This window comes from Nomascus leucogenys, chromosome 11 (genome assembly GCF_006542625.1).
Source record: "Nomascus leucogenys isolate Asia chromosome 11, Asia_NLE_v1, whole genome shotgun sequence".
Taxonomy (NCBI): Eukaryota; Metazoa; Chordata; class Mammalia; order Primates; family Hylobatidae; genus Nomascus; species Nomascus leucogenys.
The window spans coordinates 21,583,888-21,601,348 of NC_044391.1; the positions used below are offsets into that span (position 1 = coordinate 21,583,888).

At 38.8% G+C, this 17,461-nt stretch overlaps 1 protein-coding gene across 4 annotated transcripts in view; it reads left to right on the forward strand.

Moving 5' to 3' along the window:
• CDK14 (cyclin dependent kinase 14) overlaps positions 1-17,461 on the forward strand; it is a 600,472-nt gene that overhangs the window by 461,054 nt on the left and 121,957 nt on the right. For all 4 annotated transcript variants that reach the window (XM_030822052.1, XM_003252399.4, XM_004089552.3 and 1 more), the window contains one exon: positions 8,885-8,933. In XM_030822052.1, coding sequence (XP_030677912.1) covers positions 8,885-8,933 — 49 coding nt within the window. The remainder of the gene's footprint in view (positions 1-8,884; positions 8,934-17,461) is intronic.

Sequence of the window (17,461 nt, forward strand, 5' to 3'; positions counted from 1 at the left end):
TATGCCTCTAATTCCAGCCCTTTGGGAGTCCAAGGCAGGAGGATTGCTTGAGCCCAGGAGTTTGAGACCAGCATGGGCAACGTAGCAAAACTTCACCTCTACAAAAAACATTTTAAGTTAGCCAGGCATGGTGGCATGCTCCTGTAGTCCCACCTACTTGGGAGGCTGAGGTAAGAGGATCAGCTGAGCTTGGGAGGTCAAGGCTGCAGTAAGCGTGATTATGCCATTGCACTCCAGCCTGGGTGACAGAGCAAGACCTTGTCTTTAAAAATAAAAAAGGAAATGTTAAAAAAAAAGAGAAAGAAATGTTCAAAACTTGCCCCAATAATTTTTACCAAAAAAAAAAAAAGAATACTAGTAAGAAAAGACATTTCCTAGATAACAAGAGTCACTCTAATTAAAACACTATGATACTGACATAAATAGATAAGTATTAAAGAGTCCAGGCTCTTACATATTTTGGAAAGTAATATAGGATAAAGGTGTCACTTCAAATTGTCAGAGAAAGAGTGATCCATAATGATTGATTTTTACCGAATCCTGGCATAATTGTCTATCCTCCTTGAACAAAGAAAATGTCATACCATATTTACAAAATAAATTCCAGATAGTAAAGCCAAGAAGTAACAATTTGTTAAAAAAAATAATAATAAGTAGGAGAAAAATGAAGTTATTGTTTGTATAAAATCAAGATCAGGGTCTTTTTCTTTAAGCAAGACAAGAAAGCCAAAGGAAAAAGAATAATTTGGGGCAGGGCCAAGATGGCCGACTAGAAGCAGTGGTGATCTGAGGCTCCCATCAAAAAGAACTAAAACAGCTTGCGAATCCTGCACTGGCAACCAAGGTATCCAGGTTCTGTCATGGGGACAGACTAGGCAGCTGTCATGATCCATGGAGAGGAAGGAAGAGCAGTGTAGTGTGGCGGCCCACCTGAGAGCCACATGGGGCAGGGGACCCCTCACCCCCCCAGTCAAGGGAGGCAGTGAGTGAGCATGCTCCCCAGCCTGGGAAACTGTGCTTTTTCCACGGAACTGTGCAACCCATGGATTGGAAGATCCCACTCATGAGCCCACACCACCAGGGCCTAGGGTCCCAACCATGGAGCTGCTCAGATTCTCAACAGCCACTAAGATAGAATCTGCTTAAGCCTACCAAGCTCCTGGTGGGAGGGCCGGCCATCACCACAGCTGCGGCTGCCTGCTGTCTAAGCCCTCTGAGCTCCTTCAGGGAGGGGCAGCAGCCAACACTGGGACTGCTAGCTGCCTAACACACTAAGCTCCCAGGGCCGGGTAAGGGCAGCAGCCATCTCTATAGCTCTAGGCCATGCTCTTCCCCTGCTGAAGCCAGGGAGGCTGGATGGCTTGGTCCCAAGAGGGATTCCCCACAGCCCAACACACCGGCTGTGGCAGATTGTGGCCAGAGTACCTCTTCAGACCTGACCCTGACTCATCTTTTCTCATGGGGACGGGGCATTCCTGCAGGAACTCCAACAACTCCAGCCAGGGGCTCAGGGGCAGAACTCTGATCTCTCTGGGCCTGAGCCCCTAGGGGGAGGGGTGGCCATAGTCTCTGCAGACCAGCAGACTTAGTCTTTCTTCCTGTTAGTTCTGAGGAACCCAGGCAGCCCAGATGAGTAGGTTTCCCTCCAGCTCGGCACACCCCCTCCACCAAGGGGCAACCAAAGTGCTTCATTAAATAGGTCCTGCTCCCCATTCCACCCAACTGGGCGAGACCCTCTTAACAGGTTGTCAGACACCCTATATAGGAATGTTTCTATTGGCATCAGGTAGGTGCCCCTTGAGGTCAGAGATCTCAGAGGAAGGAGCAGGTACCCATCTTCGCCGTTCTCCAGCCTCCTCAAGTTAACTCCAGGCGCAGGAGTGAAACAGATAAATAGGGCCTAAAGTAAATGCCCAGCAAACCACAGCAGCCATACAGAAGAGGGACCTGACCATTGAAAGAAAAAACAAACAAACAAATAGAAAGCAACAACAGCATCAACAAAAATATTCCCACAAAAACCTCCTCCAAGGGCCAGCAGCCTCAAAGATCGACACTAGACAAACTCATGAAGACGAGAAAGAATCAACAAAAAGATGCTGAAAACCCAAAAGGCCAGAGTGCCTGTACTCCTTCAAATGATCACAACAGCTCTCCAGCAGGGGCGCAGAACTAGACAGAAGATGATGGATGAAGTAGGCTTCAGAAGGTGGGTAATAACAAACTCTGCTGTGCTAAAGGAGCATGTACTAACTCAATGCAAAGAAGCTAAGAACCTTGATAAAAACCTTACCGGAGCTGCTAACTAGAATAACCAGTTTGGACAGGAACATAAATGACATGATGGAGATGAAAAACACAGCATGAGACCTTCATGAAGCATACACAAGTATCAATAGCCAAATTGATCAAGCAGAAGAAAGAATATCAGAGTTAGAAGGCCATCTTGCTGAAATAAGGCAGCCAGACAAGATTAGAGAAAAAAAGAATGAAAAAGAACAAATAAAACTTCCAAGAAATATGGAACTGTGTTAAAAGACAGAACCTACCATTGACTGGAGTACCTGAAGGAGACAGGGAGAATGGAACCAAGTTGGAAAACACATTTCAGGATATTATCTAGGAGAACTTCCCCAACCTAGCAAGACAGGCCACCATTCAAATTCAGGAAATACAGAGAACACCATAAAGATACTAACCCCAAGACACATAATCAACAGATTCTCCAGGGTCAAAATGAAGGAAAAAATGTTAAGGGCAGCCAGAGAGAAAGCCCAGGTGACCTACAAAGGGAAGCCCGTCAGACTAACAGCTGATCTCTCAGCAGAAACCCTGCAAGCCAGAAGAGAGTGGGGGCCAATATTCAGCATTCTTAAAGAAAAGAATTTTCAACCCAGAATTTCATATCCAGCCAAACTAAGCTTCATAAATGAAGGAGAAATAAAATCATTTTCAGACAAGCAAATGCTGAGGGGTTTTGTCACCACCAGGCCTGTCTTGCAAGAGCTGCTGAAGGAAGCACTAAATATGGAAAGGAAAAACTGGTACTAGCCACTGCAAAAAACACACCAAAATATAAAGACCAATGATGTTGTGAAGAAACTGCATCAACTAGTGTGCAAAATAAGCAGATAGCATCATGATGACAGGATCAAATTCACATGTAACAATATTAACCTTAAATGTAAATGGGCTACATGCCCCAGTTAGAAGACAGACTGGCAAACTGGATAAAGAATCAAAACCCATTGGTGTGCTGTACTCAGGAGACCCATCTCATGTGCAGAGACACACATAGGGCCAAAATAAAGAGATGGAGGAAAATTTACCAAGCAAATGAAAAGAAAAAAGAAAGCAGAAGTTGCAGTCCTAGTCTCTTGACAAAACAGACTTTAAACCAGCAAAGATCAAAAAAGACAAAGAAGGGCATTACATGATGATAAATGGTACAATTGAAAAAGAACAACTGACTATCCAAAATATATATGTACCCAATACAGGAGCACCTAGATTCGTAAAACAAGTTCTTAGAGACCTAGAAAGAGTTTTAGACTCCCACAGAATAATAGTGGGAGACTTTAACACCCCAGTGTCAATATTAGATTAATGAGACAGAAAATTAACAAGGATATTCAGAACTTGAACTCAGCTCTGGATCAAGTGGACCTAATAGACAGCTACAGAACTCTCCACCCCAAATCCACAGAATATACATTCTTCTCAGTCCCACATGGCACTTTTTCAGAAAACAACTAAATAATTAGAAGTAAAATCATTCCTCAGCAAATGCAAAAGAACTGAAATCATAACAGAACATTCTCCCAGACCACAGTACAATCAAATTAGATCTCAGGATTAAGAAACTCACTCAAAACCACACAACTACATGGAAATTGAACAGCATGCCCCTGAATGACTCCTGGGTAAATAATGAAATTAAGGCAGAAATCAAGAAGTTCTTTGAAACCAATGAGAACAAAGAGACAATGTACCAGAATCTCTGGGATGCAGCTAAAGAAGTGTTAAGAGGAAACATCTCACTAAATGCTCACATCAGAAAGCTAGAAAGAGCTCAAATCGACACCCAAGTATCACAATTAAAGGAACTAGAGAAGCAAGAGCAAACAAACCAAAAGCTAGCAGAAGACAAGAAATAACTAAGATCAGAGGAGAACTGAAGGATATGGAGACACAAAAAAACCCTTCAAAAAATGAATGTATCCAGGAGCTGGTTTTTTTGAAAAAATTAACAAAATAGAGCACTAGATAGACTAATGAAAAGAGAGAAGAATCAAATAGACACAATAACAAATGATAAATGTGATATCACCACTGACCCTAGAGAAGTACAAACTACCATCAGAGAATACTGTAAACACCTCTACACAAATAAACTAGAAAATCTAGAAGAAATGGATAAACTCATAACACATACACCCTCTCAAGATTAAACCAAGAAGAAGTGGAATCTCTGAATAGACCAATAACAAGTTCTGAAATTGGGGCAGTAATTCGTAGCCTACAAACCAAAAAAGCCCAGGACCAGATGGATTGACAGCTGAATTCTACCAGAGATACAAAGAGGAGCTGGTACTATTCCTTCTGAAACTATTCCAAACAATTGAAAAGGAAGGACTCCTTCCTAACACATTTTATGAGGCCAGCATCATCCTGATACCAAAACCAGGTGGAAACACACACAAAAAAGAAAACTTCAGGCCAACATCCTTGATGAACATTGAAACAAAAATCCTCAATAAAATACTGACAAACCAAATCCAGCAGCATATCAAAAAGCTTCATCCCCAGGATGCAAGGCTGCTTCAACATATGCAAATCAATAAGTGTAATCCATCATATAAGCAGAACCAATGAAAAAAACCACATGATTAACTCAATAGATGCAGAAAAGGCCTTCGATAAAATTCAACAACCTTCATGTTAAAAACTCTCAATAAACTAGGTATTGATGGAACTATCTCCAAATAATAAGAGCTATTTATGACAAACCCATAGCCAATATCATACTGAATGGGCAAAAGCTGGAAGCACTCCCTTTGAAAACCATCACAAGACAAGGATGCCCTCTCTCAACACTCCTATTCAACATAGTATTGGAAGTCCTGGCCAGGGCAATCAAGCAAGAGAAAGAAATAAAGGGTATTCAAATAGGAAGAGAGGAAGTCAAATTGCCTCTGTTTGCAGATGTCATGATTCTGTATTTAGAAAACCCTGTTGTATCAGCCTAAAAACTTCTTAAGCTGATAAGGAACTTCAGCAAAGTCTCAGCATACAAAATCAATGTACAGAAATCACAAGCATTCCTATGTACCAACAATAGACAAACAGAGAGACAAATGATGAATGAACTCTTATTCACAATTGCCATAAAGAGAATAAAATACCTACGAATACAGCTAACAAGGGATGTGAAGGGCCTCTTCAAGGAGAACTACAAACCACTGCTCAAGAAAATAAGAGAGGATACAAACAAATGGAAAAACATTCCATGCTCATGGATAGGAAGAATCAATATCATGAAAATGGCCATACTCCCCAAAGTAATTTATAGATTCAAAGCTATCCCCATCAAGCTATCATTGACATTCCTCACAGAATTAGAAAAAAGAAAACTACTTTAAATTTTATATAAAACCAAAAAAGAAAAAAAACATAAAACCCGTATAGCCAAGACAATCCTGAGCAAAAAGAACAAAGCTGGAGGTATCATGCTACCTGACTTCAAACTATACTACAGTGCTACATAAACCAAAAAAAAAACATGGTACTGGTACCAAAACAGACATACAGACCAGTGGAATGGAACAGACCTCGGAAACAATGCCACACATCTATAACCATCTGATCTTTAACAAACCTGACAAAAACAAGCTATGGGAAAAGGATTCCCTGTTTAATAAATGGTGCTGGGAAAACTGGCTAGCCATATGCAGAAAACTGAAACTGGACCCCTTCCTTACACCTTATACAAAAATTAACTCAAAATGAATTAAAGACCTAAATATAAAGCCCCAAATCATAAAAACCCTAGAAAAAATCCCAGGTAATACCATTCAGGACTTAGGCATGGGCAAAGATTTCATGACAAAAATGCCAAAAGCAATTGCAACAAAAGCTAAAATTGACAAATGGGATCTAATTAAACTAAAGAGCTTCTGCACAGCAAAAGAATGAATAGAGTGAACAGAATGAACAGGCAACAGAATGGGAGAACATTTTTGCAATCTACCCATCTGACAAAGGTCTAATATGCGGAATCTACAAGGAACTTAAACAGATTTACAAGGAAAAAACAACCCCATCCAAAAGTGGGCAAAGGATACGAACAGAAATTTCTCAAAAGAAGACATTTATACAGCCAACAAACATATGAAAAAAAGTTCAACATCACTGATCATTAGAGAATTGCAAATCAAAACCATAATGAGACCATCTCATGCCAGTCAGAATGGTGATTATTAAGAAGTCAAGAAATAATAGATGGTGGTGAGGCTGAGGAGAAATAGGAACACTTTTACACTGTTAGTGGGAATGTGGATTAGTTCAATCATTGTGGAAGACAGTGTGGTGATTCCTCAAGGATCTAGAACCAGAAATACCATTTGACCCAGCAATCCCATTACTGGATATATACCCAACGGATTATAAATCATTCTGCTATAAAGACACATTCACATGTATGTTTATTGCAGCACTATTTACAATAGCAAAGACATGGAACCAATGCAAATGCCCATCAATGATAGACTGGATAAAGAAAATGTGGTACATATTAACCATGGAATAATATGCAGCCATAAGAGGAATGAGATCATGTCCTTTGCAGGGACCTGGGTGAAGCTGGAACCCATCATCCTCATCAAACTAACACAGGAACAGAAAACAAAGCATGTTCTGACTCGTAAGTGGGAATTTAACAATGTGAACATATGGACACAGTGAGGGAAATATCACACACAGGGGCCTGTTGGGGAGTCAGGGGGCGAGGGGAGGGAGAGCATCAGGACAAATAGCTAATGCATGCAGGGCTTAAAACCTAGATGACGGGTAGATAGGTGCAGCAAACCACCGTGGCACAAGTATACCTACATAACAAACCTGCATGTCTTGCACATGTATCCTGGAACGTAAAGTAAAATAAAAAAGAAAAAGAATAATTTATTTCACTAAATAAAAATTTAAATTTTTATATGGAAAAAAGTGTATACATATTTCACTTTTATACACACACACACACACGGGTAAACTTGATCATATACAAAAAAACTTCTATAAACTGATTGATAAAAAACCAAGAATCCAATATTAAAATTGGTACCAGCTATGAAAAGTGAAATTTGAAACAGTAGAAGAAATGTAAATGGCCAGAAAGTGTATGAAAAGAAGCCCAAGAATGTTTTATCAAGTGTAGCTTTGGTAACATGTAAAAAACTGATAACAACCAATGCTAGAAGACGTATGGAGAAAGTGACATTCTTTTTCATCACTGGTGGGAAAATGAAAAGTACTCTGTCGGCATTTATTAAAATGTAAAATATGCATACCGTTTGCCAAGCAATTCTATATTGGGGAATCTATCCAACAGAAATGAAAGCATCTGTAGGTAGAGAGACATGTACAAGGATATTTGCTGAAGTATTGTTTGTAAGGGAAAAGAAATTGGAAACTACTTAAAGGTTCATCAGTGGGAGAACAGTTAGATAAATTATGGTACTTCTATGGAACGTTATACGATTTTAAAACAATTGTTACAGGCCAGGCGCAGTGGCTCACTCGTGTAATCCCAGAACTTTGGGAGGCCAAGGCAGATTGATCACCTGAGGTCAGGAATTTGAGACCAGCCTGGCCAACATGATGACACCCTGTCTCTACTAAAAAATACAAAAATTAGCTGGGTGTGGCGGCACATGCCTGTAATTCCAGCTACTCAGGAGGCTGAGGCAGGAGAATCGCTTGAATCCGGGAGGCAGAGGTTGCAGTGAGCTGAGATTGGGCCATTGCACTACAGCCTGGGCAACAGAGCAAGACTCTGTCTGAAAAAAAAAATTGTTACATATATTTCTTGATTTGAAGGACTATCCAGTATATATTGTTAAGTGCCAAAAGAGTTTCAAGAGTAATGTTTATTGTAAAATCCATTCAAAAAATCAATGCTATATATGTTCGTACATAAGGATGTGTGTATTTCATAAACAAAAAATATGTGAAAAAGGACATGTCAAATCATTAACAATTGCTATATCATCAGAAGTGAAAGAATTTGCAGCTGAAGATACTATAATGTCTATTCTGTATCACTTTATTGTTTAACTTGGTAAAACAAACATGTTCCTTTTTAAACTAAAACAAATCTAAAGATTGTTCACTGATAAATGTAAATATACAGTATAGGACCCTGGTAGTTTGGCTTTCAGCATGTATAAATACCATACAATATAGGAAAGGAGACCCAACATTATTGTATTTGGTCAGAGAAAACATCATAGGAAAAAAACAGCAAGTCTCACTTGACGAAATGTGTTGATATGCTTCTGTAAATCTACTTACAGGTTGGTGGTTTGGAATTTGCATGTCTTTTTTCAACTCAATTAAAACTTAGTTATTCTAAGAAATAGTTATTAGGAAGCCAAATTATGAAATAAACCATCTTAGACAAAAGAAAACAATGCTTCACCGTTTAATATGTTGTTATCTTCCTGTTTTACTCTTTATAACTGCCCAGTATAAAAGTGAAGACCTTACTATGCTGGCCTAACTGACTGAATAGCCAACTGTCTTTTATTAAAGTTGAAGTTTTTTCAACATACTTGTAATATATACATTTGATACAAAGATTGTTTATCATTTTTCTTTTTTATTTCAGAATGCTTTACCCTGTACAGCTCTAAAAGCCTTAGACAAGCGTGGAATAAGTAAGTCTTTATACAGACTGTGCTCATTCTCTTTCTCTTTTAATATTTACAACTCTTCTTATATGTTTTTCATGGTGTTGTTGATTCATCCTGCTGTGTATTTATTCATTCATTTAACCATTAAACTGCTGTTAAACCTTAACTGTGTGCTAGCTATCATGTTCAGCCTGAGCCAACACTGTATGAATTTGAGTTCCTAGAGCAATGTGGCATTGCTTCAGAACTGTAAATCCTAAAATTCCTTGTGGTCAGCCTTCTTGCAGCTAAATTCCAAGAAATATTTTTATATCAGCAAAATAGCATTTAGAAAATATAATATAATGACTGACTTTCTAATATAAATGATGTTGGCAACAACTTTTGAGCTAAAGTTGATCTTTCAGATTTTTTCACTTTGCATGTTTTTCCCTTACGCCTTATTGGGAAGCGAAATGCATTTGTGACTTGAAGTGTGTGTTCTCCATTTATTTCATGTCTGTTCTCTCATCTGACCTTACTTCCTTTTATTTGTTGTTTTTGAAATTTCATAAAATCTGAAGATCTGGATTTTGTAGTTACTCAGGAGACTTTTATTGCAAGCCAATGTGTTAGAAAATCATTGGAAGCTGGAAACAGTAATTTAGTCATTCCCGTTTACTTGTGGGTGTCACATTTCAAGGTTTATGCTGGAGAAAAGACAACTGGAACTGGTTTGATTAAATAAACTGTAATTTGTCATAAAATTTTGTCTACTTGGAATTTAGTGTTATACTCACATTTTTCACTATTATCACATGTTTAATTTTGGATACTCTCAGTTATAAAAAAATAAGAAAAAACTTTTTCATATTAAAATGCTGCTAATCCATGCTCTCAGTGGATACAGTGAACAGCTAATGGCGAGGAACTCATGAAATGAATACATTAAATTCTGCGGTAGTTTACTTTAAGGATTTGACCATTTATTTTTATTAAATTTGTACTTCGAAGAACACATAGGTATAATCATTTTTGTCTAACCTGGGGCTTTGCATGTGCCATTTGAAGAGCCAGTTCTTACCCTCAAGGCTCCCCTGGGAAGCATTCCCTCTCCTGGGAGCTTCCTGTGCATGCTCCTCTTCTCTACTTCCCCATTTCCTGATCACTGGTCTAACATTTTAATTAAGTGCTTGTATACACCAGATAATATATACAGTATACAGTTCCTACCTTAATTAAATGATCAAACACATTCCTTTCATAGGAATAAGACATCATTCCTTCCGACCAAATAACCACTTTATGAAACAATTCTTAATAAAGCCATTGAATCTCTAAACCTATATTTAAAGTAACAGGAAAATCTGAAACTATCATACGTAGCATAGCAGCATTTCTGGAGAATAGGTAATTAGAATTACGGAATTACAGAATTTATCATTAGAATTAATTCAAAGGCATTTAATAAACTGAGTCCCACCATTAGTCCCACTTTTTAAATATTTTAAGGAAAATGATAAAACTGAGCTTGAGGTAAGATTTTAAAATTATGAACATGGCTTGTTTAGAATGATGCTATTTTTAAGTCCTTGTAAGTCTTGCCTTAAGGGTTTATTTCAGAAACACTAAGTAATAAAATCATTACTAAAAATATTAAAATGCTACTTTCTGGTATTCCAGTATTAAGTGCTGAATCTTTAGAGCCAAGCTGTAGCCTCTAGCCAATTCAAACCAATGCAATTTAAAGAGAACTAAGATGCAGAGACGTTAATTATATTATTGATTCTTCCTCCAAATGGTCCTTGCAACCATTGTCAGCATTTCAGCATCTTTCACTTAAGGAGTGAGATCAGAATTCGAAAGAACTACATTAAAAGACTATTACACGGGTGATGGTTTTCTCCATTTCCAGCTAATTTGCTTGTCTATAGCACAATTACTAAACTGAAGCAACTGTTAAATTCTCTTGTACAGTGGTAATAGGTTTAAAATAAATTGAACTAATTTGCAAGAACTAATTTGAATTCAGTTTAGATGGGTTAATATAAGATAGGTGGGTTAACATAAAAAAGTAGGTCACTGTTCAAAATTAAGTAACAATGCTTTTAAAAATATGTATTAACCTAGGTATTGAAGCTAGTGGACATGTTAACCTACCTAAGAGAGTAGGAATTTCTTGAGAAATGAATCCTTAAGTTTATTTGAATAGCTATAACAAAAGACCCAGTTTATTTTGGGGCCAACTCTGCCCTAAGTAACACCTAGGCAATTCCCTGCTGACTTCATTTATGTCAGCAACCATGGGCATAATTTCATCCTTTGAAAGATATTTTTATTGTTCTGGGAAAACAAAGCAGTGATGGGGGGAAATATCGTAAGATCCAACAGATACCCAAATTCAAAAGAATAATAGAAAGAAGAAATCTTAATTATGCGATTGAGAATAATAAATATATATTAAAAAGAAAAGAAAGTCCTTTTATTCCCTCGTGCTTGAAGTGCATAATCCATGTGGGCTCCTCCTCCATAAAGGGGATTGTGGATTAAAGGGAGACAAATCTTAATTTTATAAAAACATGTACTGTTTTCTGACTGCCTTCAAAACATTCTATTTTATTTCGTTGCAGTTATACTCTCCCTATTTCTCTTCCAAATCTGTCTGTTTATAGTTGTCTGACATTGGCATGTATGTGCAATCAACCAAGAATTTTAGCCACTTAAAAGATCTTTTATTATTTTGGCTGGAGAAGAAGCCTTAGTGTATGCTCTCCAGCAAAGTTAAGGGGAAGATTCCAGGAACACATTTGCTTGTTTTGGAACTTTTAAACAGCTGAACGATTTCGGAGGTTTGAAAGTATCAAAAAGAGAACTAAGGATAAACCACTAAGTCACAGAAGACAGATCTGGAAAAGACCGCTTGTGGCTGGTAACAAGAAGCACGTCTACAGACTTGAATAGGCACAGGTTAACCTTTTCCTGCTTGTTCCCACACATGTTATGGTTCTGCTTATCCTCTCTTAGTTAAGTAAAACTGGATTTCTCCTAAGAACTTGTAAAAATTGATATTTTAAATTGTGTAGTAAATACAGAGACATTTAAACAAAGGTACCTTTCTGGAAACACAAAAATAGAGAAGAAAAATCTTACCTGCTACAATTGAATGTACCAGCAGAGTCTCCAACCTGAATTTACAAGATTTAGAAATGTTTCCTAGCTTTGTGTTCTTGAACTTTCCTTGAGTATTTTATCTGACTTGATGTTTAACTTCCAAGACATATTTTAAAGGTGACTTGCTAGATAGTTGAGTTACATATGCATAAAATATAATGTATTTAAAATAATATTCAGAGGAATAACATAACTTTCACTCTGTATTTATGTTGGTGGTGCTCTATTGTATTTTTCTTGTCATTATAGCTGATGTGTACCATTAAGATTTAAGTCAGAGAATTTGCAAGAAACTGAAAGACCCTGTTTTCCGTTCTCCCTAATGTTCTAAGTTGATCTAAAATTTTCTAACATAATAATATATTGCAAAGTAAGCTAGAGTTGTAAATGTCTTTTCCTGTTTAGAAATGTGAGAGGAAGGTAAGAACACTGTTATTGCACTAGGAGGAGCAGTTGAGTTGAGTGAGATCTTAAATCATCTTTCTCCACTTTCACATTTTTTTCCCATTGTTGATCATTTTTGTTATAATTCTATTTACTTCAAAGTAACAATTTTAATTTATTTAGTGCCTGGAGACTTCTTCTTGTAATATTTTCAAAGAAATTATTCTATACATCATCAATTCAGTGTTTGGGGGATGGGTTTATTGGGCGGATAAACTCTAAAGCAGAAAGTAAAGCAGACCTTTTGGAATTCCAGTCTTTTAACTCAAAGGGTGAGCTGCAGCTGTCTACTGCCCAGCTCTATGGATTTGAGTTCAGCATTAGAACACTGCATGAGGTGTAGTTCTTCACCACATGCCATACCCTTGAAAATATACTGTTTTCAATATGCAGACAGTCCAATCCAAGCAGGTCTCTTGTCCTGACCCTGCACTGACATACATAGTATTGTTTGGAGGCCCCAAAGGCTCACCTGCTTGCTCAGAAGTTGCAGTTCATAGCAATTTCTGGAGACATTTGTTTTCATAAGAATGAATCATTAGTTAAGTTACTGAAAGCATTATGTGGATATGATGTTTATCAAAACCCCCTAAACCCCTTGCCATCTAACAGAGAGCAGCTCTTCGAGGAAATTGCAGATAGGGTTCTTGAAAGGAAAAAGAGGAGGACCTAAAATAGGAGATGCTTCCCAGGCCCTGGTGGGAGTCCTAGAGAGCCTTGGAAAAGACAATAAAGATCTGTCCAAAGATTCAGGTTGCAAGCAGGTGCCAGAAGGACAAAGAGAAAACTATCTGAGTGGAAGATGGTAAATTTGCCAAAGGCATAGCCCTGATCACTAGCAGTGGCAACAGCATAAATGTGAAATCTTATGAAACAGACATAGTCAAAGGCCTGACATGCAACTCATCTCCACAGATACAGTTGTGATGGAACTAACAGCCTTTTGCAATGTATATTGTCACATCCCCATATATGCATATGGCAGTCTTTTGAGGTAGTCAAGGCAGATATTATCATCTTGATTTTATAGCCTAAAATTAAAAACAGCCTCATGAGATCAAATGATCAGCACAATTGAAAATAACAACTAGGAATGTATGTACTTCAGTGAATCTTATGAAGGGAATATTATCCATTTTAAAACTCCATATTCATGGGAGCTTATCAATATCTAATTTTATTTTGTTCTCACTGCAGCCATGGGTGGGGATATCTCTTCTGGGACCTGATGTCATTCCCAATCTAGATTTCATGCAGCCAGGAGAGCTGGGACAGAACAGAAGCGTGACTTCCTCTGTCCTGGGGAAAACAGTGTTTGCAGCTGGCTAACTGCCCGCACCACCAACTTGGGCCTCTCCTGCCCACTGCTGGGTAATGCACCATGGGAAAAAGGCTGGCTTTGTGACAATCTAAGTGCCAGAGATGACAGGCCTGCCTGCTACCCACTCACACCCTACCAGTGAGGTTTGTCACCTCTTCCACACAGCTCCCACTGCCCCCAGGAGGTTTACCCCTGCCATTTTGTGTCATTGCCAGATTTCTTATACATGTCTCTTTTTTTCTAGCAAATAATTCAGTGTCGTTAATAACCCCTGGTGATGACCAAGGGCAGGCCCCATGCTGTTTGTTATCTGTTGGACACGCATTTTTTGTTCCCCTTCTGATAGACAGAAAATACCCATCTTCTCTCTTAGTAATTGGCAGTATGTGCCAGGCTTGGGAGTTGGCAACAGCCATTGCTTTTCATCCTTTCAGATTATGTGTTGGACTCCTCATCCAAAAGTACACGCTTATGGTGTGGCTAATACCTTCCTCCTGCCATCCAGCTCATTAAGGAATAAAACTCAACTCTACTTCTGAAGTGGCACAGAGCTTCTAGAGGCAGCTGGGCTGCTCATTTCCCTGAAAGGAGGAGATGGAATTAGGCTTTCTTGAACTCTTCTCCGAACAGATTCTAGAAGCATAAACTGTAAGAGTTCCTCTGTTCTCCCAAATATACAGTGGGTGTTTGTATTCTGTGACTGCCATAACAAATTACCACACATTTATTGGTGTAGAATAGTACAAACATGTTACCTGACAGTTCTGTCAGGCAGAAGTCTGTATGAGCTGAGCTGGTTTCTTTTCTCTGGGTCTCACAGGGCCAAAATCAAGATGTTGACCAACTTGGGCTTTTATCTAGAGGCTCTCGGGGAGAATTTACTCCCATGCTCACACAGGTTGTTGGCAGAATTCAGTTCCTTGTGGGGTAGGGCTGAGGTCTCATTTCCTTGCTCGCTGTCTCCACCCGCTCAATGCCTCCTGCATGCCTCATCACATAGCCACCACCTCCATCAAACAAGCTTCTGATCTCTCTGACTTCCTGTCTGCCCCATCTCCTCTGCTTCCAGCAGGAGAAAGTTCTCTGCTTCTGAAGGTTCATGTAATTAGATTGGGCCCACCTGGTTAATCCAGGTTACTCTCTGCACAGTCCCTTTTGCTGTGAAAAGTTACCTGTTCACCAGCTTCAGGGGTTAACAGGTGGACATCTCTCGGGGCCATTTTGCTTATCACAAGTGGGTACTAGAGTTTCCCGTTCAATCCTGAGTCATGGAGTGAAGCAGAGCACAGAGGAGCAAATACAGTCCTAGCCAGATCAGACACAGTCTATTTTGCCTTGTCTCTGACCCATCAGGTAACAAGCATAGGCTTCTGACTTCAAGTTGCCTGGTTCACAACCGGTATCCTCAAAATTATATATAAGGAAGAAATCAGTTTTTATGTCTAGCACAGAGGAAAAAGAGATTATGCTCAAGAAGGCTGCTGGCCTCTGAGGTAACTGAAAGTTTGGCCCGACATTTCTATGTCTGTGCTGACAAATGCAGTAGCCATTAGGCCTCTGTGGTTCCAGGACACTTAAAATGTGACTACTGTGATTTAGGAACTGAATTTTTTATTATATTTAAATGTAATTAATAAGAGTTAAGGGCCACATGTGGTTGGTGGCTGCCATATTGGTTGACACAATTCTAGATCAACATGTGCAATATTCATTTATTTTAAATGCTTGTCAGTGTAATACAAATGTGGATGTCTGCTGCTTTGGAAACGCTACACTAAAGAGTCATTGCATTTTGCACTCAAGTGTCCAGAGATCTTGCTTTTTATTTTTGCTTCTCACCCCTATCTTTTATTTGTAAACACCCTGAGAATAATAGCTCTGAAGTACCCAATAAGCATAATAAATCTGCAGGAGGAATAGTGGAAATATCAAAGAACATCAAGCAGACATTCCTTTCCCTGCCTCCTCCCCTCCAGAAGCCACGCTGTTCCCTCCTGAGGGGCACAGCCTGTTGCAAGCGTCTCTATTCCTTTCTCCTTCTTCTGTTCTCTCTCTCTTTTCTGTTGGGAACTGTTAGGGGTTAGACACACAGCTCTCTACCCTTTTTGAACTCCCTTAAGAATTCACCTCTCTGCTGTTGTTCCCGATCTCCTTGATCTCCCCTAACTCTACTCAGAAAACACCGTAAAGGCTCAGCTTCCTGTTCATCACATATGAGATGCTATTGAGAGGGGCTCCATTTTCTGAATAAGCCTTCCAAATCAAGAGCTGAGCTAGGTCTTCCTCACTGGGCCCCTGTGGGTATATTTATATCTTAATTCTTAAGTTTTAGGACATTGAAAACTGCCACATTTTAGAAAGTGAAGCATGAACAGAAATGCAGTCATTTTTACCTCTCCTTATATAAAAGAAACACATGATGTGTGATACCTTTCCTCAAACTTATTGATATCATTTTCATTTGATTAAGAAAATATTTACAAATTTAGTGAATGTTCAGCCTCAAAATAAAGATGAATATAAGAAGTCACTGGAGAAAGAACTATTTGTTTTTTAGGGTTTTTGTTTTGTTTTTTTTTTTTTGCAGCTTTATTGCCCAGGCTGCAGTGGCATGATCATGGCTCATTACAGCGTTGACCTCCAGGGCTCCAGCAATCCTCCCACCTCAGCCTCCGAAGTAACTGGGACTATAAGTACCTACCACCATCCCTAGCTAAGAAAGAGACAATTTTAACAACAATGTCATCCCTAGTATCCACTGTTACCCATTCCACCCTCTACTTGTTTGATTTTCATGAAACAATATATCCCTCTCATCATTTGGGGAGACTCTATAAAACCAGGGCTCAATTTCTATTCCTTGTGAGGATAGAGCTCCTAGAGTATTCTTATTAACACCTGCATCTAATATGTTGTGTACATAGTGGTCTTACTGACCTAAGAATATACCATCAATAGATAGTATTGACATGAGCAAAGAAAAAAACAGAAGAGAGGAAGGAAGGTTGCACAAGCTAATTATTGACACAAATAGCAAGAAAATGCTTGGAGCCAGCATCATCTTTGGTAGCATAGGAACCAGGTTCATCCCTAGTTCCACTGCTGAACTGTGTAATATTCAGGAAGCTCACTAACCTCTCTGAGCCTCAGCTTTTCAATCTGTATAACCTCTTGGCAGGATTATTGTTTAATCTTTAAGTAAGGTAAGGGTATAAATTACTGTGTACCTTACTAAACACAGTCCTTTGGCAAATATTAGTTTACCTCCCTTCTCTTTTTCAGTGCTCCCTGTCCTACCTCCCAGTGAGAGCATTTCATTCAGCTCCAAATAAGCAATTACTCTTGAACATGGATACCACTCCTACATAGAGTCCCCAGACATCTTCTGGAATATTCTTTCTACCTTCTTAGGGGCACATGCTGAACTACTTGGTCACCAAAACTTTTTTTTTAAATACTTGTTGGGTAAAAGCAAGATTTCCCCTTCCTCAACAGTTTCTTCCCAAGAGTGGTGTGTTAACAAATAGCATTGTACATAATTAATGCAATACTGTGATTCATCCTTAGTCTTGAAACACATTTTATTAGACAGTTTTCCAAATTAGATTGAAAGAAACCCATAGACAGATCACTGTTA